The following is a 17,905-nucleotide window of genomic DNA, read 5'->3' as shown; positions in this document are numbered from 1 at the left end:
TGAAGCAGCCAAATAGGATTGAGTCATCATTAGTGTTCTTATTTACACCTGAGCTGAAGAAATAGAAAAAGAAATAGCTCAAAGTAGCTTCAAGTATGTCATGTACTTAACAGCATAATGGGCAAAACTCCATACAAAGACTCGTGTTCATTATTAAATAACTCATTTCTTTATTACTCATAAAATATACAGCAATCTCAGTACTGAAAGAACTCATTGGAGCATTGAATTCACAGTCATTATTTCTATATACATGCTAGTTTCATCCCTCCTCAAGAAAAAAGCGACGAAAAGAAAAAAAATCTTTTCTGTTCTAATGAAGCTAGCAAATGTATTGTACATATTTCCAGTTAAAAGTATTTTTCAACAGACAGAAAACGGGAGCTTTGAATCATGGTAGGATCAAGTGGTTTCTTTTTTTTTTTTGAAGTTAAAGCAAGCAAAACCTGTCAACAACGACTAATATAAGAGCAAAAATATCATTCAAACAGAAGAGAATCAAACGCTGTCTTGTCATTGGTTTACAGTGTTTCCTTTCACAAAGCTGAGCCTCAGATCCCTCACAACTGGTTCAGTGCTTCTTAGAAATGTATCATTCACTTACCTAGTGCGCATCACTGTACTTTCACAGCTGCCTCTACAAACCCACCTTTTCTCAGTAACTAATGAAGGCACAAAATGAACACATAAATAGGAACCGAAAGTACACAAATAATTTATTCTTGAAAGACTAAACCGCAATGGACAGGTCAATATACAAAGGTAAGGTTGATCAACTTAAAAATAACCTGGTGCACATATCAAATGTTCTTAAATTACTCAGGTCAGTAAATCTGATTTTTTTTTCTAAAGGATAAGGAATTTAAGACATGAGCATGGGTATATTAAAATTTTGATCTCAAAAAATAAATGATTTTCCCCCTGTATGACTTACAGACTTGAAGGACAAGTGCATTCTGACGGATGTAGTGTGCGAATATCAACGTTCTCTGACTCATCAAAAATGTCAAGCTCCTTCCCCCCCTGCTAACCGATAAACCCAAAAAAAAAAAAAATCTCATTTACACAGTTAAAACTGGGTTAAAATGCATCCATGTCTTTTGGTCCCTGTCGGTTTAGCTCTCTGTGAAGTGCTACCATCCCTCTGCAGCATGTTATTGCTGTACAAAAGCCGCTGTCCACCCAACAGTTTTTAGCACTCAAGAAGTCAGTGTTGGTAAAGCAGCGGTTACTGAGGTCCAGTATCAGCTGAAGGACACCTGGTGCTGGATGAGGTCGGGACGAGTGTTGGCCAGCCTGCTGCACCTCCTCCCTCTTTCTCTCTGGTCGGGTGGGGGGGGACTCTTAAGGCTCCTGTGGGGGCTTCTCTCTTCTTCTGCCCTCCCAAGCTGGCGGTGGGTGATTTTTAAGACACAGTGTGTGTGTGTTTATGCATTTATCGCTTCCTCCTGTCCCTCAGTACGTCTCTGAATCTGAGTCATTGAGCTCCTCGTCCTTGTAGAAGCCATCGTGATGGCTGATGTTGTTGAAGCTGCAGTAGGAGCTGTGCTCGCCGCGCAGCGTGGGCAGGCTGTCGAAGGTGACGCTCTTGGAGGGGCTGGTGGTGTAGTGGTTAATGGCACTGAAAGGGAGGGTGGGTGCCGGGGCGCAGGGGGACACAGGCATCATGGTGGCCAGGATGAGGGCTAGGCAGTCTGCCACATCTTTGTTGGGGGCACAAGCCAAGGCGGGTGTGTAACCTGAAACAATGACAGTGCACCAGTATTATTAGCCATGACATTAGATAAACATTTTTAAAGGTTAACAAGTAGCTTAAATGTCTTAAGTGTGGAATTATTTAAAACCGGAAAATAAAAGAAGCCCAATAGCCATTTGTAAGGGGATTTTTGCTGAGGGAAACCTATTATTTCTGATCCTGCTGTGTCTTTCATGATACATGCTTAGGTGGCACTTCCTAATGTACTGTAAAAGCCCAAAACAGATAAATAGTAATGCTAAATCCTATAATTTTAACATAATAAAAGAAAAAAAGTGTGAATTTACCGTTTTCATCGACTGCAAGTACGCTGGCTCCCTTTGCAAGCAGCTCTTGCACCACCACAGTTAAACCATTTCTTGCAGCCACGTGTAGAGGCCTGAAAACAAAGACAAAACATGGATGAGCTGACAGGCACGTCAATATTTTAAAATTACATTACTACATTAATAATTCAAATCCCCCCAGTAATCCACTCCATTCCATCACTCAGATGCAGCAACAGACAAGCACTGATGTAATACAAGTGTTACATACGTCTGTAAGGCGGCGTTAGTGGCATTTATGAGGTTTCTGTCTGTAATCTTCTCCAATATCAACAAGGCACTGGTTTCATGTCCCTGTAGAAAACGGGTACAGTGCGATGACATCAAAAACAACCACATAGAGCAGCTTGCAAATGTGCAGTAAATACACATTGATTAAATTCAACATGTACATGCACTAACATACTGTACATTTGCTGCCGTAGAATGTCAGGACAGTGCCACCGCACGGTAATACAAACCTTACTGCAGGCGAGATGAAGTGCAGTGTTCTTCACAGCATCCTGCAGAGTGAGATCTGCTTTTGCGCTGCTCACCAGCAGTTCTAAAAATGAAAGTGAGACAGTGAAACGCAGGGAAAACAAATTAATTTAATACAGCAGTTTATTTCAGTTTATTTAGATTATTTCATGGGACAGTGATATTTTCAAATGTGGTGGTTAAAGTAGAAAAGCATTCATACCAACAGCGTTGGTCTGGCCATTTTCAGCAGCCATCATGAGTGGGGTCTTCCCTGCCGAATCGACGCTGTTGACCTGAGCGTTGTGGCTCAGCAGCAGCTGGAGACACTCTACATGGTCAGTGAAAGCTGCAGCATGTAGAGGGGTCCTGCAAAATAACATTAGAAATCAGGCTCATTTTTGATCAAATTAACTTTGACTTTTAATAAACTAGACAGCATCAGGGGTGTTACAAAACTCTTGAGGCTGCAATTATTACAGCATTTGTCTTTATGACTGTGTACCTGTTTTTACTGTCTTTGGCATTGACAATGGCAGGGCCCAGAGTGTCTATCAGCATCTCAGCAGCGCCTTCGTTGTCATGGATCCTAAAGAAAAGAAAGGAGCTCAATTATTTCCTCTGTTAGAAGTTCTGTCCTCATACGCGTTGATTGAAACTTGAGATAGTTCAAGAGCTTACACAGCACAGTGAAGGGGGCTGAAAGAATTGCCTTCGGCCTTGTGAAAGACCTCTTGTTCCAGTAAAACCTCCACACATGTGTCGTGGCCTGCAGGAAAGAAAGCATTATAACCACATAAATGTTCATCTCCAGGTCCCCACAATCAGGGCTCTCTTAAATCATCTGTCATTATCCACAAGTGTCAAAATGTTGCCTTTGGCTGCATATAGAAATTGCATGAAAGAACTGTATTGAGGACAAGCATGAAAAACAGAAAATGAAGTTGTCCGTGCTCATTTTAAATCTACACTTGCTTAATCGTTCCTTTTATGCTAATGGGAGCTTGCCTGAATTTTAAAAGACTAAAATCAGATGTACATTTCCATAACCAAATTCACTGTTCTTTAAGGTGTCTCAAACGCTAATCTCTGTACCATTGTAGCAGGCCCAGTGCAGTGGGGTGTAGCCTTGGTTGTCTGTTAAGACAGGGAGTGTTTCCACTGATTGGGCAGCATGCAGCAGGCCTCCCAGTACCCCAATGTGTCCACATGCTGCTGCCAGGTGGATCGGTGTGCGCCCTTTACAGTCCCGCACCAGGAAGTTGGCGCTGTGCTGGAGCAAGGCCTCCACACATTCCTCGTGACCGGTTACCGCCTGCAGCCAGAAAACAGTACATGTTAGTGTTATCACTGTTGGCTGACCATATACACAGTTTGATATGAGTTGATGAAAGCTGACCAATGTTCTGGAGTTTATTAACAAATAGGCAGGACTGCCTGGATCAAAGTCTGAGTGTGTACTTCTATCATGCCCGGCAACATCTCAAATAAACAATCAGTGGGAAAAAAAGTTCAGTTAAATTCTATTACCCAAGGAAAAAGCCCACTAAATCAAACAAACAGTCAGAAAACTGAGTCAGTGTATATAAGAATGGTAACATCTCCTTACTCCTCTATGCAGGGCTGTCCTGCCCCACTTATCTTTGGCTTCTACATTGGCTCCCTTATTTAGCAGAGAATACACACAATCTGTGTGTCCACTCAGGACCGACAGCATCAGGGGGGTCCTAAGAGATAACAGACAGTAATGTCAGAAATTATTTTTAGAACATGAGTGGGGGGAAAAGAATGAAAAGAAATTGTACTTACTGTCCATTCCCATCTTGAATGTCGACTGCACTTTGAAGATCAGCATTTCCAATCAGCAAACGCAAACATTCTGAATGACCATTAGTAGCTGCAGGGGAAGAACAAACACCATTAGCATACCTAATAATAAACATCTTCATTTATATAGCACCTAATCAATGTTACCAAGCACTTTACGAAGGAAAAATACACAGCAAAAAAGAGAACAACATGAAAACTGAATTAAAACAAACAAATTATGTTATTTTATATTATATTGTATATGGATCCGAAAATTAGGCAAAATGAGCCACCAAGTCCAGGTCCATACCTGCAGCATGGATGGGGGTTCGCTTCAAAGTAAAGTCTTTGACCAGAATGGAGGCTCCCTGGTTGATTAGGACATCCACACACTCTACATGGCCCTTAAAGGCAGCCAGGTCTAGGGGTGTGCGCCCCTGGCTGTTTCTCACATCTAGATCCAGCAGCGACTGCACCAGAACCTCCATAGCATGGTGGTGACCGTGGTATGCCTGACAGATTAATTTACAATGAAAAGGTTAACATAAATAGGCTGAGACTGAGGATACTGCCATAACAAGGGTGATAAGGTAAGGATAATACACATTACTCACAGCAAGGTGCAGGGGGCTGACGGGGGCTCTAACATCTGAGTCATTCAGGATGTCTGTCCCTGAGGTTTCCATTAGCTGAACAAGTAGACGGGTACACAGGTTAGAATCTACTTCAGATATAAGCACCTGTTTAACACAGAGGCTCAGTACTACAGATTCAGATGGCATCGTGGCCTTCTCTGAATGCTAAACAGGATGTGCACAGTCTCAGAGAAGAGTGACTCTAGATCATGCAGATCCCAACCAGCACAGACGATCTATACAATTACCACTGTTTCATGGTGGACACCCAAAATTCAGTATCCGACCAAATGTGAAATACGCTCACAATCTCCCCCTGTTCCTCAATTGTGCCGCTAAATAATGGCCAGAAAAGTGTTTTTGCAGAACGTTATGATGTCACAGTGAAGCTGACCTTTGACCTTTGTATATAAAATGTCATCACTTCATAATTCAAAGTAACCTTAACTGTGAACCTTTGATCAAGTCTTTGATCAGTTCATCCTTGAGTCCAAGTATAAATTTGTGCCAAATTTGAAGTCATTTCTTTCCATTCCTGAGATATTGTGTTCATGAGAACAGGTCGGATGGACAACCTGAAAACATAATACCTCCAGCTATGGCTGTCACTGGCGCCGAGGCATAAAATCTCCAAACATACACAAGGATGAAAAGTCAACTCACCACATCTAGAGGTGTTTCACTTGCAATCTGTGAAAGAGAGTGGGAGGAGCAGCGATGCATTAAACCTCATTACACTACAGAAATGCAGAGATCCTAAATGTTATGTGTTGTGTACTCTGGTGTGAAGTTCTCACCAGCTCCAGACAGAGGCGATGTCCGTACGCCGAAGCGTAGTGCACAGCATTGTAGCCCTGATTGTCCCGGATCCCTGGATTTGCATCGTTTCTCAGTAAATATTCCAGGCACCTGCAGACACAACAACGAGGCCATTCTAGTCAAGCAATCAACATCATCTTTCATGTCTTGGGACAGTTACTCAGCATAGCCAATAATGCAACTGAAACATAACCAGCCTCCCACGCAGCCACCACCTCCTTTAAGAAACTGAGTTTTCAAAGTATTACTGACTTTCCATCGGTGTCAGAGGCAGCAGCATAGTGGAGAGGAGTGCAGCCCCGCTCGTCTAGGTCATTGACGCTGGCCCCAGAGCCTACCAGAGCAAATAGGCACTGGTAGTTACAGTTGGCGGCAGCGTAGTGCAGAGGAGTCCTGGAAAAGCAAACACAGCTCAGTTCCCTGTTCAAATTTGACCAAGAAACTAGGAGAGCGCATCATCTTGGTCCAAATCCACAATTAAATGCTACAGACCTGCCAAAGCTGTCCTTTCTATTAAAGTCGGCCCCCGTGTTGAGGAGAAGATTGAGACATTCCAGGTTTCTGAGGAGTTTGGGAGATTTATAAGATGATGAACTGATGAAAATAATGATATTCTTCTTGTTATAGGAGATGAACTACATTTCAAAACTTACCATTAACATTAAACATACTATTCAGCTACCCTGTACTCACCCTCCAGCAGCTGCAGCATGTAAACACGTCCTTCCAAAATCATCAGGAGTATCAATATCAAATCCTGCGTCAGAACAAAAGACCATGAATAAGATTCTGCATACATCTACAGTTCAGATGTTGAACAGCTTTTATAACTTTAGAAACCGTGTCAAGAAGTTTGACTTAATAAATTGCAATATCAGAAACACTAGTATAAACAAGTATAAAACTTGTGTCATTTTGTTGTAGAAGTTTTGTGAATAGTTGAGTTAGCTGCACAGCAGTTGTTCACCTGAAGACAGGAGCTTTCGGCAGCAGTCAGAGAATCCACTGAGAGCAGCCAAATGCAGTGGGAACATACCATGAACCCCTCGTCTGAAAAAGGACACAATCATGTTGATTTACCCAGTAATGACCCATACATCACCGTGCTAAACTGTTACTATTAATAGTACAGAGTCATCTGTATCAGTTATATAACTTTGCTTTGCAACATGCAGCTCTTCCAAGTAATGTTAAGTAGCAGCTGCTGAAAAAGGGAAGACGGGCCACTCACTTAGCTGTGTCAGCTCTGTTGGTGATGAGGGTGTTGATTAGGAGCTCGTGTCCGTATCGAGCCGCAATGTGCAGTGGTGTATTCCCGTTCTTATCTTCACAGTCGATCTCAGCACCTTCGGGGAAAAAAAAAAAAAAAGTAAGCACTTAACCCTGTTAGACTGACAAACAGTTTTGGTTTTACAGTCCAGCGTGAGAAGTTAACTCAGCAAGGCTGAATTTTTTAGCGGCGCTCACCATTCTCAATGATTGCTTGAGACCTTGAAAACCTCCCGTGGATGGCCGTCATGTGGAGGGGTGTCTTGCCATCTTTACTCTGGAGTGAAACAAAAACATGGCGGCATCACAATGTAGGTCATCACTATACCTTTCAGCTGTCAAGTATATTCCCCAAACAACAGACTCATTACAAAACTGCATTTATTGCATCTATCAACTGAAAAAAACATGCAGTAAAGCTTTGGTGCAATGACAATAACAACACACAGAAAACACTTGGATTCATCCACAAGCAAGTAGGACCATTTAAACCTTTAGCACAAGTATTCACTTTTTTTAACAGAATAAAAGCATCACTGCTTTGATTATTTCTCAATGACTCAGCTGTAACTGGGAAAGCGTGCCAGTTATTAAGCAGCGGCTTTCCCAGATCACAATGAACAATCTTACTGCTTAAGTAAGCGGTGTTCAAATAGCGAGCGGCAACATTCTGATTTTTACTCACCTTGATGTTCACATCAGCCCCGTTGCACACTAGGAGCTCCAGGCAGAGCGCCCCATGGCGTGAAGCGGCGGTAAAATGAAGAGGTGCAAAGCCCTTCTCGTTCACCTGGTTGACGTTGGCTCCGCACTCGATGAGCTCGTTCACCACCACGTCCTGCCCGTTGTAGCAGGCCACATGGAGGGGTGTGTTGCCATATGCATTGGGCTCATTGATCTAGACAGCAAGATAAACAGGGTTCCCATAAAGGCAAGCTGGTATTTAAACAACATAAAAATATGTCGAGTCATTGTCCAAAACATATGAAGTGCATCAGGACAGGCGGCTATGTGTTATTGGAGCTCTGTTCTCTCCTGAAGATCTAGCTGTGTCTACAATGTATTGACAATAAGCTTGTGGGTGGAACTTACATCCACCCCCAAGTCCAGGAGGTATTTGACAATGCTGATCATTCCACTGGAGGCTGCTGCGTGTAGGGGGGTGTAAGATTTCTTATCTTTGCAGGCCACCTCGGCTCCGTGTGATGCCAGCAGTTTCACCACTTCTATGTGCCCTGAGGACAAAAAAAGAGAAGGGTTTAATTACATGAATATCTTCTTATCACGATATCATCCAGCATTTCATTTGTACACATCTGAACATGAGTAGTCATTTTAACATTTAAAACCTTTTAATCATTTCAATGCCTTTAAAATAATGAGAAATTATAGATGGACGTTTATAGACTACAAAATGAGAGAATGGTTACATAGAAAATCAATAATGTGATGTAAAAATAATTGTGGTTGATTTATTACCCATATAGGCTGCCCAGTGAATTGCACGACGGTCCCTCTTGTCAAAGGCATTGATGTTTGCTCCTCTGGAGAGCAAAAGCCTAACCATCTAACAACAGAGAGAAAAAAAAAGAGGAATCAGAAAACGTGCCAAGGGAGGGCGCAACTTGAACACTACTAACTCTGCTGCCTTGCAGCCAATGGGGCAACTCATACAACCATTGTGTATACATGGAGTTTAAGGCTAATCAGCTTTTATGAACTGGATATGAGCCTAGATGAGACATTTCCATTTTAGGATAACTTGTTTGCATGCAAGTATACAATAGCAATTATTAATTTGCATGCAGGGACATGATTAGACTAACACTGACTGTGCACCTAGCGTCTTTGAGTGTGTGACCACAATTTATGACTGACAGCCCGCATCCGTGTGGAAAAAAAACACCGTCTTAAAAATGTGTTATTTTCTAAACAAGCTATGACTGGTTCAGTGGAAAGCAGCTTTATTGTTCGTTGAACTGTGGCTTCTCTGAGTTGGAGTTTGTCCTGGTGTTTGGAGTTGTGCAACTGACTCAAAGGGACCAAAAGGCTGATTATCATCACCCAATCAAAACCACTAATACTAACATACTATACACAAAAACAACCGAGGCTCAGCTTAAATGTTTGTCTAAAATGGAATGTAGGCCAAATACTGTAGGAACAAATAGCTTACTGTAATTTGTTTTTTTTTGTTGCTGTTGTTTTTGTTTTCACTACATGCAAACACGAGAAAAGTTGAAAACACAGCCAGAGAGAACAACCAACACTAAAAGGAGGAGAAACTAACTACACACATCTCCAACTAATGCAGTGTGTCTATGTAGACATCTAGATAATAATACATGATTTACAGTCATCATAACAGCCGTGGCTATGGCCAATAGGTACGGCTGGCACAGCTGTTCAGAGTAGACAGTCAGCAGAGCTACATGGGGATGTAGACCGTTTCAACTATAATTTCTATAACTTGCAAAAATGTAGCCATTGTTCAGTTGTTATGTATTGCAATGGTTCATATTACAACGTCCATTGTGTTTACATATTTATGAGGCAAGCAAAAACACTTCCTATCAGTAAGAGGAGAAGATTGGGAGCTTATACTAACAGCCAGGTAAACACACCCGATATGAAGCCTGGTGTGATTGCTAACAAAAACGTTGTGTACATACTGCATGCTCTCTACAGGGAACAATAATACTAAATATATCATATCATAAATATAAACCGGACAGACTGTGAAGGCAAACAGTCAGCACTAACCCCTTCAAGTTAGTACACAATTTCTTCGCTACAGGAAATGATATTCAAATGAGGCGCCATTTCTATCCATTAAGGCACAACTAAATTGATACTAAAGGCATTAACACACTCATTGCTTTAAGTCCAGGTCAGGACAGCTGAATCAGACAATATTTTAGGCTTAATGTTACCTCCAGATGACCGCTGAAGGCTGCATGGTGCAGCGCAGTTCGTCCCGCCCTATCTGAGACATTCACATTGCTAAGCAGTGGGACGAGGGCTTCGGCGCAGCGGACCGCCTTGTTTGCTGCGGCGATGTGAAGCGGCGTCTGCCAGTTCTTGTCTCGGGCGTTTACGTCTGCCGAGTGTTTCAGCAACACCTGGACGGCCTCCTGCATGGAGTCATCGACGTAGGTTTAAGTTCCACACAGTTTAGATTTGTAAAGCAGGCCACAACCGTGCGTCTCATGCAGAATCAGGGGAATATTCACATACCTCGCTGCAGGAGGCCACAGCCCGGTGCAGAGGAGTGAGCCACTTGTTATCTTTGGCATTTACTCTGGCACCTACGAGTCAGAGCACACAGGCTGTCAGACTGCTGAAGGTCATACAGTTGCATGGCATCTAATGCAACATTTCCACAAAGTGACTACAGGCTTTTTGATGTTATGATGTCCTGTTTTGTAACATCTCCATTTGAGAAAGAGAAGAGTAAACTGCAAATGGTGCATGTAGAGTGCTACATGCACCATCTGGGTGCTTATGCAAGACGATATTCAACTTTAAAATATGGCATAATGCTCTCAGACATCACAAACATCTGTGATCATTTACCAGAACTAGTATTGTCAGGACCTCCTTGTTTGACACGAAAGGATGAAAGTGTCATGAAGAACCATACTTCCCAAATTGGTATGATGAATATATAATCTCTTCTGATGCTTGAGAAACATTCGTCATTTCTATATTGTAACATTAAACCAATATTTGTTTACTAAAATATTTTACTTTCAGATAGATTGCTGGATATCTCACATTAATGTTGAAAATGAAAGGTTCAAATTTCTGAGCACTGACTTTTAAGTCCTCTAAACTACAAGAATGACAGAATTTCATTTTGGCTGTAATTGACTAAACCGTCTTAACATAAAACCGCTTTTGAAAAACAAACCTGAAAGAATCAGCAGCTCTATAATTTCTGCATCTCCGAGATAGGCAGCAGCATGCAGGGGAGTTCGCTTCTCATTGTCCTGTAATGAGAGAACAGAAAGGCATCACTAGGACTAAATAGGGAAAAAAACATTTGCATCTTTTATTCCTGCTTCACTTAATACAGGTCAATAGAGCACAGACCTGCTGTGACATTAAAACTTCACGTTTGCTTTACTAATTTTACAATACTAAAATGGAGAAATAATCATTAAATGCTGGCAGTCACACATTCACTGTTCATGGCAAAAAAGTGGGTTTAACACAAATTCAGCATCTTGAAAAGCCTTTCGGTGGAACACAAACAAGTACAAACCAGCCTTATTTTGAAACAAACATTCCCACCAAAGCGGTAATGTCGAGGAATGCAATAAAATAAGCAGAACCAGATCGTGCAGTGGGAACTATAAAAACAAACTATGTGCTGTTTTGTAGTCGGCAACTATTAACTGAATAATATGAGGCATGTCAAGGACAATTATACATTAGAGGTTTTTAACTCAGTGTTGCATGGATGTTTTAAAAATACAACAATAATATGAGGAAGCAGATGTGGAGATTAGTGCGAGTCTGTTGGGATTACCTGTGCATTTACATCCTCTTTTTTGAATATGAGCGAGCGTACTTCATCTGGGTCCACATTGAAAATAGCTTTCAGCAAAGCAGGCTGTAAAAGGAAGAGACTGTGTCAAAATCAACTGAATTTCAAGGCTTTTCTGACTGACATGCAACACTAGCTCAGACTTTCATTATTACAGAGCAATGACCTTGTTTGTCAGACTTGAAATGCTGACAGCACAGGTCTAATTTGAGAAAACAGTAAATATTCAGACCTTGTAAACCTTAGACCTTAGGTAGACTTCAGGATCGTCGTCGTCAAGCACCACAATACACACGCGACTCATTTGTTCAGGGATCACACAATAATGTTTAGGCTGCTAAAACGTCCTTAAATTTTTACGTTTAAGATCCTTTAAAAACTCACAGGAGGAAGCATAGCAAAGATTAACGTTGTGAGGAAGGAAAAAACTACTCAGGCCGGTTAGTACAGACATTTAAATGTATGTTTAACAAAATGATGACTCCGCAAATCAGAGGATGATGGAGGCAGACTGTCAGGATTGATACTGGCAAATGCTGAGCGGCCACTTTCTAATTCAGTTCTGTGTTTACAGTCTGTTGGCAAGCAAAACCACCTCTATCCCACAGCACAGAGAAAAATATCATCACAATCCCAGCAACGTGTTCCAAACAGCTCATGTGCTGCCCATCTTCGCTTTTTCTCCGGACACATTCTGAACTTTGGTGTGACTAATTTCCAGTGACTTTCTGCATCTTCAGTGGAGACAATGTCCATGTCCACAGCTGATCTGGTTCACAACATCCAACATGACAACAGGTGGAAAAGACGAAAAAACGCGTTTTCTTAAGTGAAACTGAAGCCAATGAGAAAATTCTTGAAGCTCTTTGCATCTGACTCATCTGGATCATGCCATTCCTGCCCTGGCTTCTTAAAGAGTAGTTAGGTTGTCCCCGCCCCTCTTAGGGGTGTACACAGGGAAAAAACTACTGTGACCTTAGGCTGTGCTATATTGTATATACACTATTATATCTTTATCTTATTTCCACTTTGCACAAGTGTTTATATTCATGTCTAGCAAAAAAGATGCCAAGAGTGACTTAAATCATCTAAGTTTTAATGCAGTATTTACCCTTGTGCAGGTATCTTAAGTTATGCACTGTGTCAGTGTTTTATTACACACATCTAGTCCCTGTAGTTGACCACAAAAACTCTCAGCGTTAAGACAACCTCGAGAGATAATTTCAATCAATCAGGCTGCAACGATATCCATAAATATTTCTACTTTTGACCACCAGCTAGTATAAATCACTCACTTCGGTAAAAATACTTTTGCCCCACCACAAAGGACGGATATGAATCATATGGGGAGTCATTTTAACATTACCACTTTCTAGTTCATGTTGAATGGCCTGGCCTGACAGCGAGCACCAAGGAGGTAGCTGACCGTCATCACTCCTGTGCTTGTTTCCTTCTACACCGCATTTTGTCAAATGTTTGCTTGTGAAATGTTGTTGTTAACAAGCAATGCTTCCCTATGACTATCCAGCTGATTTGGAAACAATGCTGAGATCAGGGCCCCCTTTCAGCAGTCACCAACTGTATAATTAAGCGTGATAATGGGTCCTCACGTGCCAGCTGAACTCTGCTGCAGTCCACTATTTGATCCATCGTAACACCAGCAGATAGGCTTTGATCAAGCAGTTTTCCACTGGCTGTGGGAGGAGGCTGGCATGGATGGAGAGAACAGCGAGGGCAGGGGATCCCTTCCAGAGGCTGCAACTGGTTACCCATTAAAGACCCAGATGGAACATTCCTGGCTCCAAAAAGAAAAAAACCTTAACTCTTCCCTGACTCGAAGTATAGAGAACAAACTAAGCAATCAATGTGGGCTTACAGCGGCAGCAGCCACATTAAAAAGTTTTATCCATTAGTAATAACTGTGAAATTTGGAAATACTTATTTTGTTGATTAATTGATTAGTTGTTTGGTGTGTAAAATGTCAGACAATGGTGAAAAATGATTGATCAGTGTCTCCCAGAGCCTCCCAAATATCTTGAAAATATTCACATTTAAGAGGCTGGAATCAGAAAAAAGAAAAAATTATTTTTTTTTTTTTCTAAAATGACTCAAACGAAGTACTAGATTATCAAAATAATTGGGAACTAATGAATTTAATAGTTAACAACTAATTTATTACTCAGTGAATCTTTGCAGTTCTGGTGCAAGGTGAGCTACTGTGAAGCACTTCCATCACATGTGAGCAATCAGAACCATTGAATGAGCAGTGTGACCCAATTTATAAAAAACAAAACATAAGATGGAGAAGCAGCTGGGTCCTATTACAAAAGGTGCCACGGTGCATCTTGAGATCACCTGCTGAAATGTTTGGCCGGAATGAAAGCCTGTATTATCCTGCATTGTCTTTATCGGTCTTAAATGTGGAAAAACTGCAAAAAGTAATGAGAGGAATACAAAGTCCCCTAATCCTAACCCTAATGTTTAAATCGAAAACAAAGCACTGACCAAATCTTTTATTCAAACAGTCCACCCATCTGCATACAATCATTTCCATGAGCTGGACTTCTTTCCTGCATACAGTCAAAATGATGTAGCATGCAGAGTACATTTGTTCATTGTAAGACTTCATTTGTCATTTAACCCACAGGCTGCACAGCTAGCTAATTAGCTAATGTGCAGTCATGTAGCTCATACGACATTATGTAAAAAGGCCGCTAGTTTATATGCTAAAGGTTGAGCCACATACTTAACAACCCATATCAAACAGAACTAGGTATGTCTGAATCCAACTAGTCTTTCCATACTGCTTCCCAATATGTTTCAATGGCTCACAACCACATTGTTATGTAGTGCCATTCAAATAGCACTCTAAGCTTTAGGAAAGTCGAGCATGGAGCAGAGCACTATCACCTTTAGCTGACACAAATAATTTGTACTGCGTGTCCTGTATGCAGTAAAACTCTGGATTAAACAAACCCAGGAGACTAACATTGTAAGCACTGTGGTTTGCAAAAGAAAAAAATCTATTGTGAACCATTGTGCACACACTGTGGCATGAGTATGATCATTCTCACTGAAGTATACTGAAACCAGCGGGACAAGATAAGCCATGCCATCATACAAACTTGAGCCACATGATGCATTTCAGCAGTCGGATTGATGCTCAACAAGCATTCAGAATAACCAAGACAAAGACTACCATTAACATCTATGGACCAAGTGTCTAACAGTAAAAACCTGATACAATCCTCTCATTCAGTTATTATAATGGCCATGAATATCTGCAGGGTGCAATAGTACTTAGAGTTGCTGGGGATAAATTCAGGGTAACAAGCAGGCACTTGTGTGTCTGACACTGTTTCATTTGGACGATTTCTGAGTATCCCCCTCGAAGAAAAGAAAAGGACAAATCTACATTTTGTTGTTTTCAGTTCTCCAGTCCTGCACGAGTGGTGTAGGAGATTTTCTATGCTTCTCTGGCTGCACGACCGTGCACCTCCTCTCCTCATACAAGCCAGCCTAGTTAATACCATCACCATGGAGACAGCTCTTTGGCAACTCCACAGGCTCACATGAGCCCAGGTACACGATCGTTCAAGCACACACACACAATGCAACACACGCATATGCTACAAGAATAGCAGGCATGTCCAAAACACACAGTCCTTAAATGATAACAGAAGCTATTCTTGTTTTCAAAAGTAGGTGGCTGGTGTGTAATATACTAAGAGGAGACATGTCTGATACTGTCACATTGCCAGAAACTTCATACATTTCTCATAACCATTACACAGCAGTTTATCTGCTTGTGCACCATTCATTCAGTGCAAATACATGTATCATAGTACACAACTACTTCCTAAATAGCTAAATAAAAACGACTTAGCTATTAGCAGTATTTAGCAGGGGACAAACACTTGTGATCAAGGACGAAACTTCACTATAACAATGTTATAAGGCCTCTTTAGAAAAGAATAAAATGAAATCACGAAACTGAAGAGGGCACATTCCCTCTTCCACAACACAGTGGTGGCATTCAAACTAGGTTTAACAGTAAGGTGAATTGGGTCAAAACCCCACAGGCTGGGGGAGCTAACATAAAATGTCACAAACGTTCAGTTGTCACAGTAATGTCACATTCAACAGATCGCGTTGGTTGTTACGATACTCATTTTCCACCACCTTACTGAGATACATCTGCTCTTATTAAACCATATATTAATTACGAAGCAACAACTCAAGCCCAGTTTAGTATTGTTAAGTCACATCATGCTAACTGGTCACTTCCCAACTGAGCGGCTAGAAACGTTAGCATTTCACGCAGGCTCTGGCTAATTGCTGGAAATAAACACAGTATCATTAGCTGGCTGCAACTCAACAAGCGCTTGAGCATGTGTTTCAATGTAAATGTGATGCTTCTCGTTATCGCCAGAAAACATGACTCCAAATGCGATTCACACAACAGTACTGTGCCCGCAGTAATCGCTTGAGGAAAATGCTTCCGTTTCGGAGAATAGCTGGAGAAACTCGAATTACATTCCGCTGGCGAACATAGAAATCGGGGCAGCTAGCTAACGTTAGCCGGCCAACAGTAGCTTAAACTTGGGTCAGCTTTTGACACAACAATCACTTACCTGGTCTCGAATTTTGAGAACCACCATATTTCTGGGAGTTTAATAGCTCTCATGCAGATTCATAAAGGGATATAAGTCTCCTTCCGAATAGCAGTGTTTGATCTTGGTAGCTCTCCCGCTGGTCTGCCGGAGGCCTTGCGTGACGCTAGCTTAGCTCTCTTGCTAGCTTCCTAACCTGATGGCATGGAAGCAGAGGAGTAGCGGAAACTCCATAACATTGCCGCCACCATACTTCACCTCCCAAAAAGACGCAACCCAATTGGTCAAACCCGCTGTACGTCACAGTAAGAGTGTTAATGATTGGCTGTTGCTAACAGCGCTGTGTTAGAGACGCATTGTGTTGAAAATTGCATTGCTGTCTGTGCTCATGTTATAATAAATGTGGATATGTCGTAACGAAGGAAGGACATTATTGCACGACTATACTGCGCTCTTTTGAATAACTGTAACGAGACATGGGCTCATTTTAGTCGGTTTTTCTGCGACAGCTGCTTATTATTCTATTTCAGCACAGTGACTCATCTTGAAGTTGCACAAAAAGGGAGAAGCGTGCAACCATTGGTCGCAAGACAGCACCAATAGATCTGGTCGGTGCATCCGGTATCTTTAGTTTGCGATACGTGCGCGTTCCTTTCTGGGAGAAAACAAACGACACTCACTTTAGTGTCAAATAGTGATACAAAGCAACACCTATAGAAATCCAACTGAATATAGTTTATAAATGACTTGAAGACACCATGTCAATCAAATATTCCCCCACTCTGCTTGACTTGGAAAAGATTAATTTGATCCACTTTCAGTCATGTCAGTAACCCCACACAGGTGTCCTACCCGGACACCTGTTTTTACTTTATTGAGTATCCAGATTTGCAAATCACCAGTTATATATTTTACTTCTCAGTCCTTCTCTACCAACAGTACGCTAGCTAGCAGCACTGTGCTCTGACTGACCTAGTTAACATGGCTTAGCCCGGTCAGTGCAGCCTGATCTCGAACAGGCTATTCTTTAACAGGCTTTACATTTTTATTCAGTTATTAGCAACCTGGATTCACCAAAGAGGATGAGCTCACAGGCTGTCTGCCGCTGTCCTGCCCTCTCATGTGCTATTGGCTGAAAGCATCTGTGCAGGTAACATTAGTCTACAGCTGTTGATATGAAATTCATGCAAGTGAAATTGTTTTGGCTTTGCATCCCTTAAATAAGATAAGAGTGTCCCTACTCTCTGTTTGTGGGACGAATAAAAGAGATTAGGCTTCAGCTAAACTTTGCACTCGTGCTGTGATCCTGATATATATAATTAACTATTCTGCATAGCAAGACATTACATGCATTAAGCATTGGTGGCCAAGAGAAAGAAAGAAGAGAAATCAATCAATCAGAGTGCCTCTTACTTTCAGCCAATCAGAGAGCTTCTCACTTTCGACCAATCAGAGAGCCCCTTTCTTTCAGCCACTCAGAACGCTTCTTTCTGTTGATCAATCAGAAGTTGTTTAATAAATACAACATTGGAGCAAGGAGACACACAACAACTTCAACTATTTTCCGTGCTCTAAAAAGCAAAAACGCTATACGGCAATATCATTATCAGTTGTATGTTTACAATGTTTTACTCGACACCGGAAAATTAAGCCAATGCGGAAGTGCC

At 41.6% G+C, this 17,905-nt stretch overlaps 1 protein-coding gene across 1 annotated transcript; it reads right to left on the bottom strand.

Moving 5' to 3' along the window:
* Nucleotides 1-146: 146 nt before the first annotated feature.
* ankrd28b (ankyrin repeat domain 28b) lies at nt 147-16,451 on the bottom strand. Its single transcript, XM_070834952.1, has 28 exons — nt 16,260-16,451; nt 11,608-11,691; nt 10,987-11,065; nt 10,311-10,381; nt 10,007-10,207; nt 8,553-8,640; nt 8,166-8,308; nt 7,759-7,971; nt 7,272-7,350; nt 7,036-7,150; nt 6,772-6,854; nt 6,498-6,561; nt 6,297-6,365; nt 6,057-6,197; nt 5,783-5,894; nt 5,649-5,675; nt 4,965-5,039; nt 4,661-4,862; nt 4,351-4,438; nt 4,151-4,268; nt 3,637-3,856; nt 3,223-3,310; nt 3,047-3,130; nt 2,765-2,910; nt 2,544-2,626; nt 2,294-2,376; nt 2,044-2,135; nt 147-1,739 (listed from the first exon to the last, which is right to left on the bottom strand). The coding sequence occupies exons 1-28, from the start codon at nt 16,284-16,286 to the stop codon at nt 1,456-1,458; spliced, it is 3,159 nt and encodes a 1,052-aa protein (XP_070691053.1). The 5' UTR covers nt 16,287-16,451; the 3' UTR covers nt 147-1,455.
* Between the last annotated feature and the right edge of the window lie 1,454 nt (nt 16,452-17,905).

This window comes from Pempheris klunzingeri, chromosome 8 (genome assembly GCF_042242105.1).
Source record: "Pempheris klunzingeri isolate RE-2024b chromosome 8, fPemKlu1.hap1, whole genome shotgun sequence".
Classification (NCBI taxonomy): domain Eukaryota; kingdom Metazoa; phylum Chordata; class Actinopteri; order Acropomatiformes; family Pempheridae; genus Pempheris; species Pempheris klunzingeri.
Note: the sequence above shows the minus strand (reverse complement) of the source record. Positions and strands in the feature narration are given on the sequence as shown.

What these genes read in the sequence shown, in the direction of transcription:
- ankrd28b (XM_070834952.1), bottom strand. Translation starts at nt 16,286, where the DNA reads ATGGTGGTTCTCAAAATTCGAGACCAG. An exon ending in TGGCCAGACCAACGCTGTTG is followed by an intron (nt 2,627 to 2,764) that starts GTATGAATGCTT and finishes TTTCATTTTTAG; the next exon opens with AACTGCTGGTGAGCAGCGCA. An exon ending in ACTTGCAGTCGATGAAAACG is followed by an intron (nt 1,740 to 2,043) that starts GTAAATTCACAC and finishes TCATTGTTTCAG; the next exon opens with GTTACACACCCGCCTTGGCT.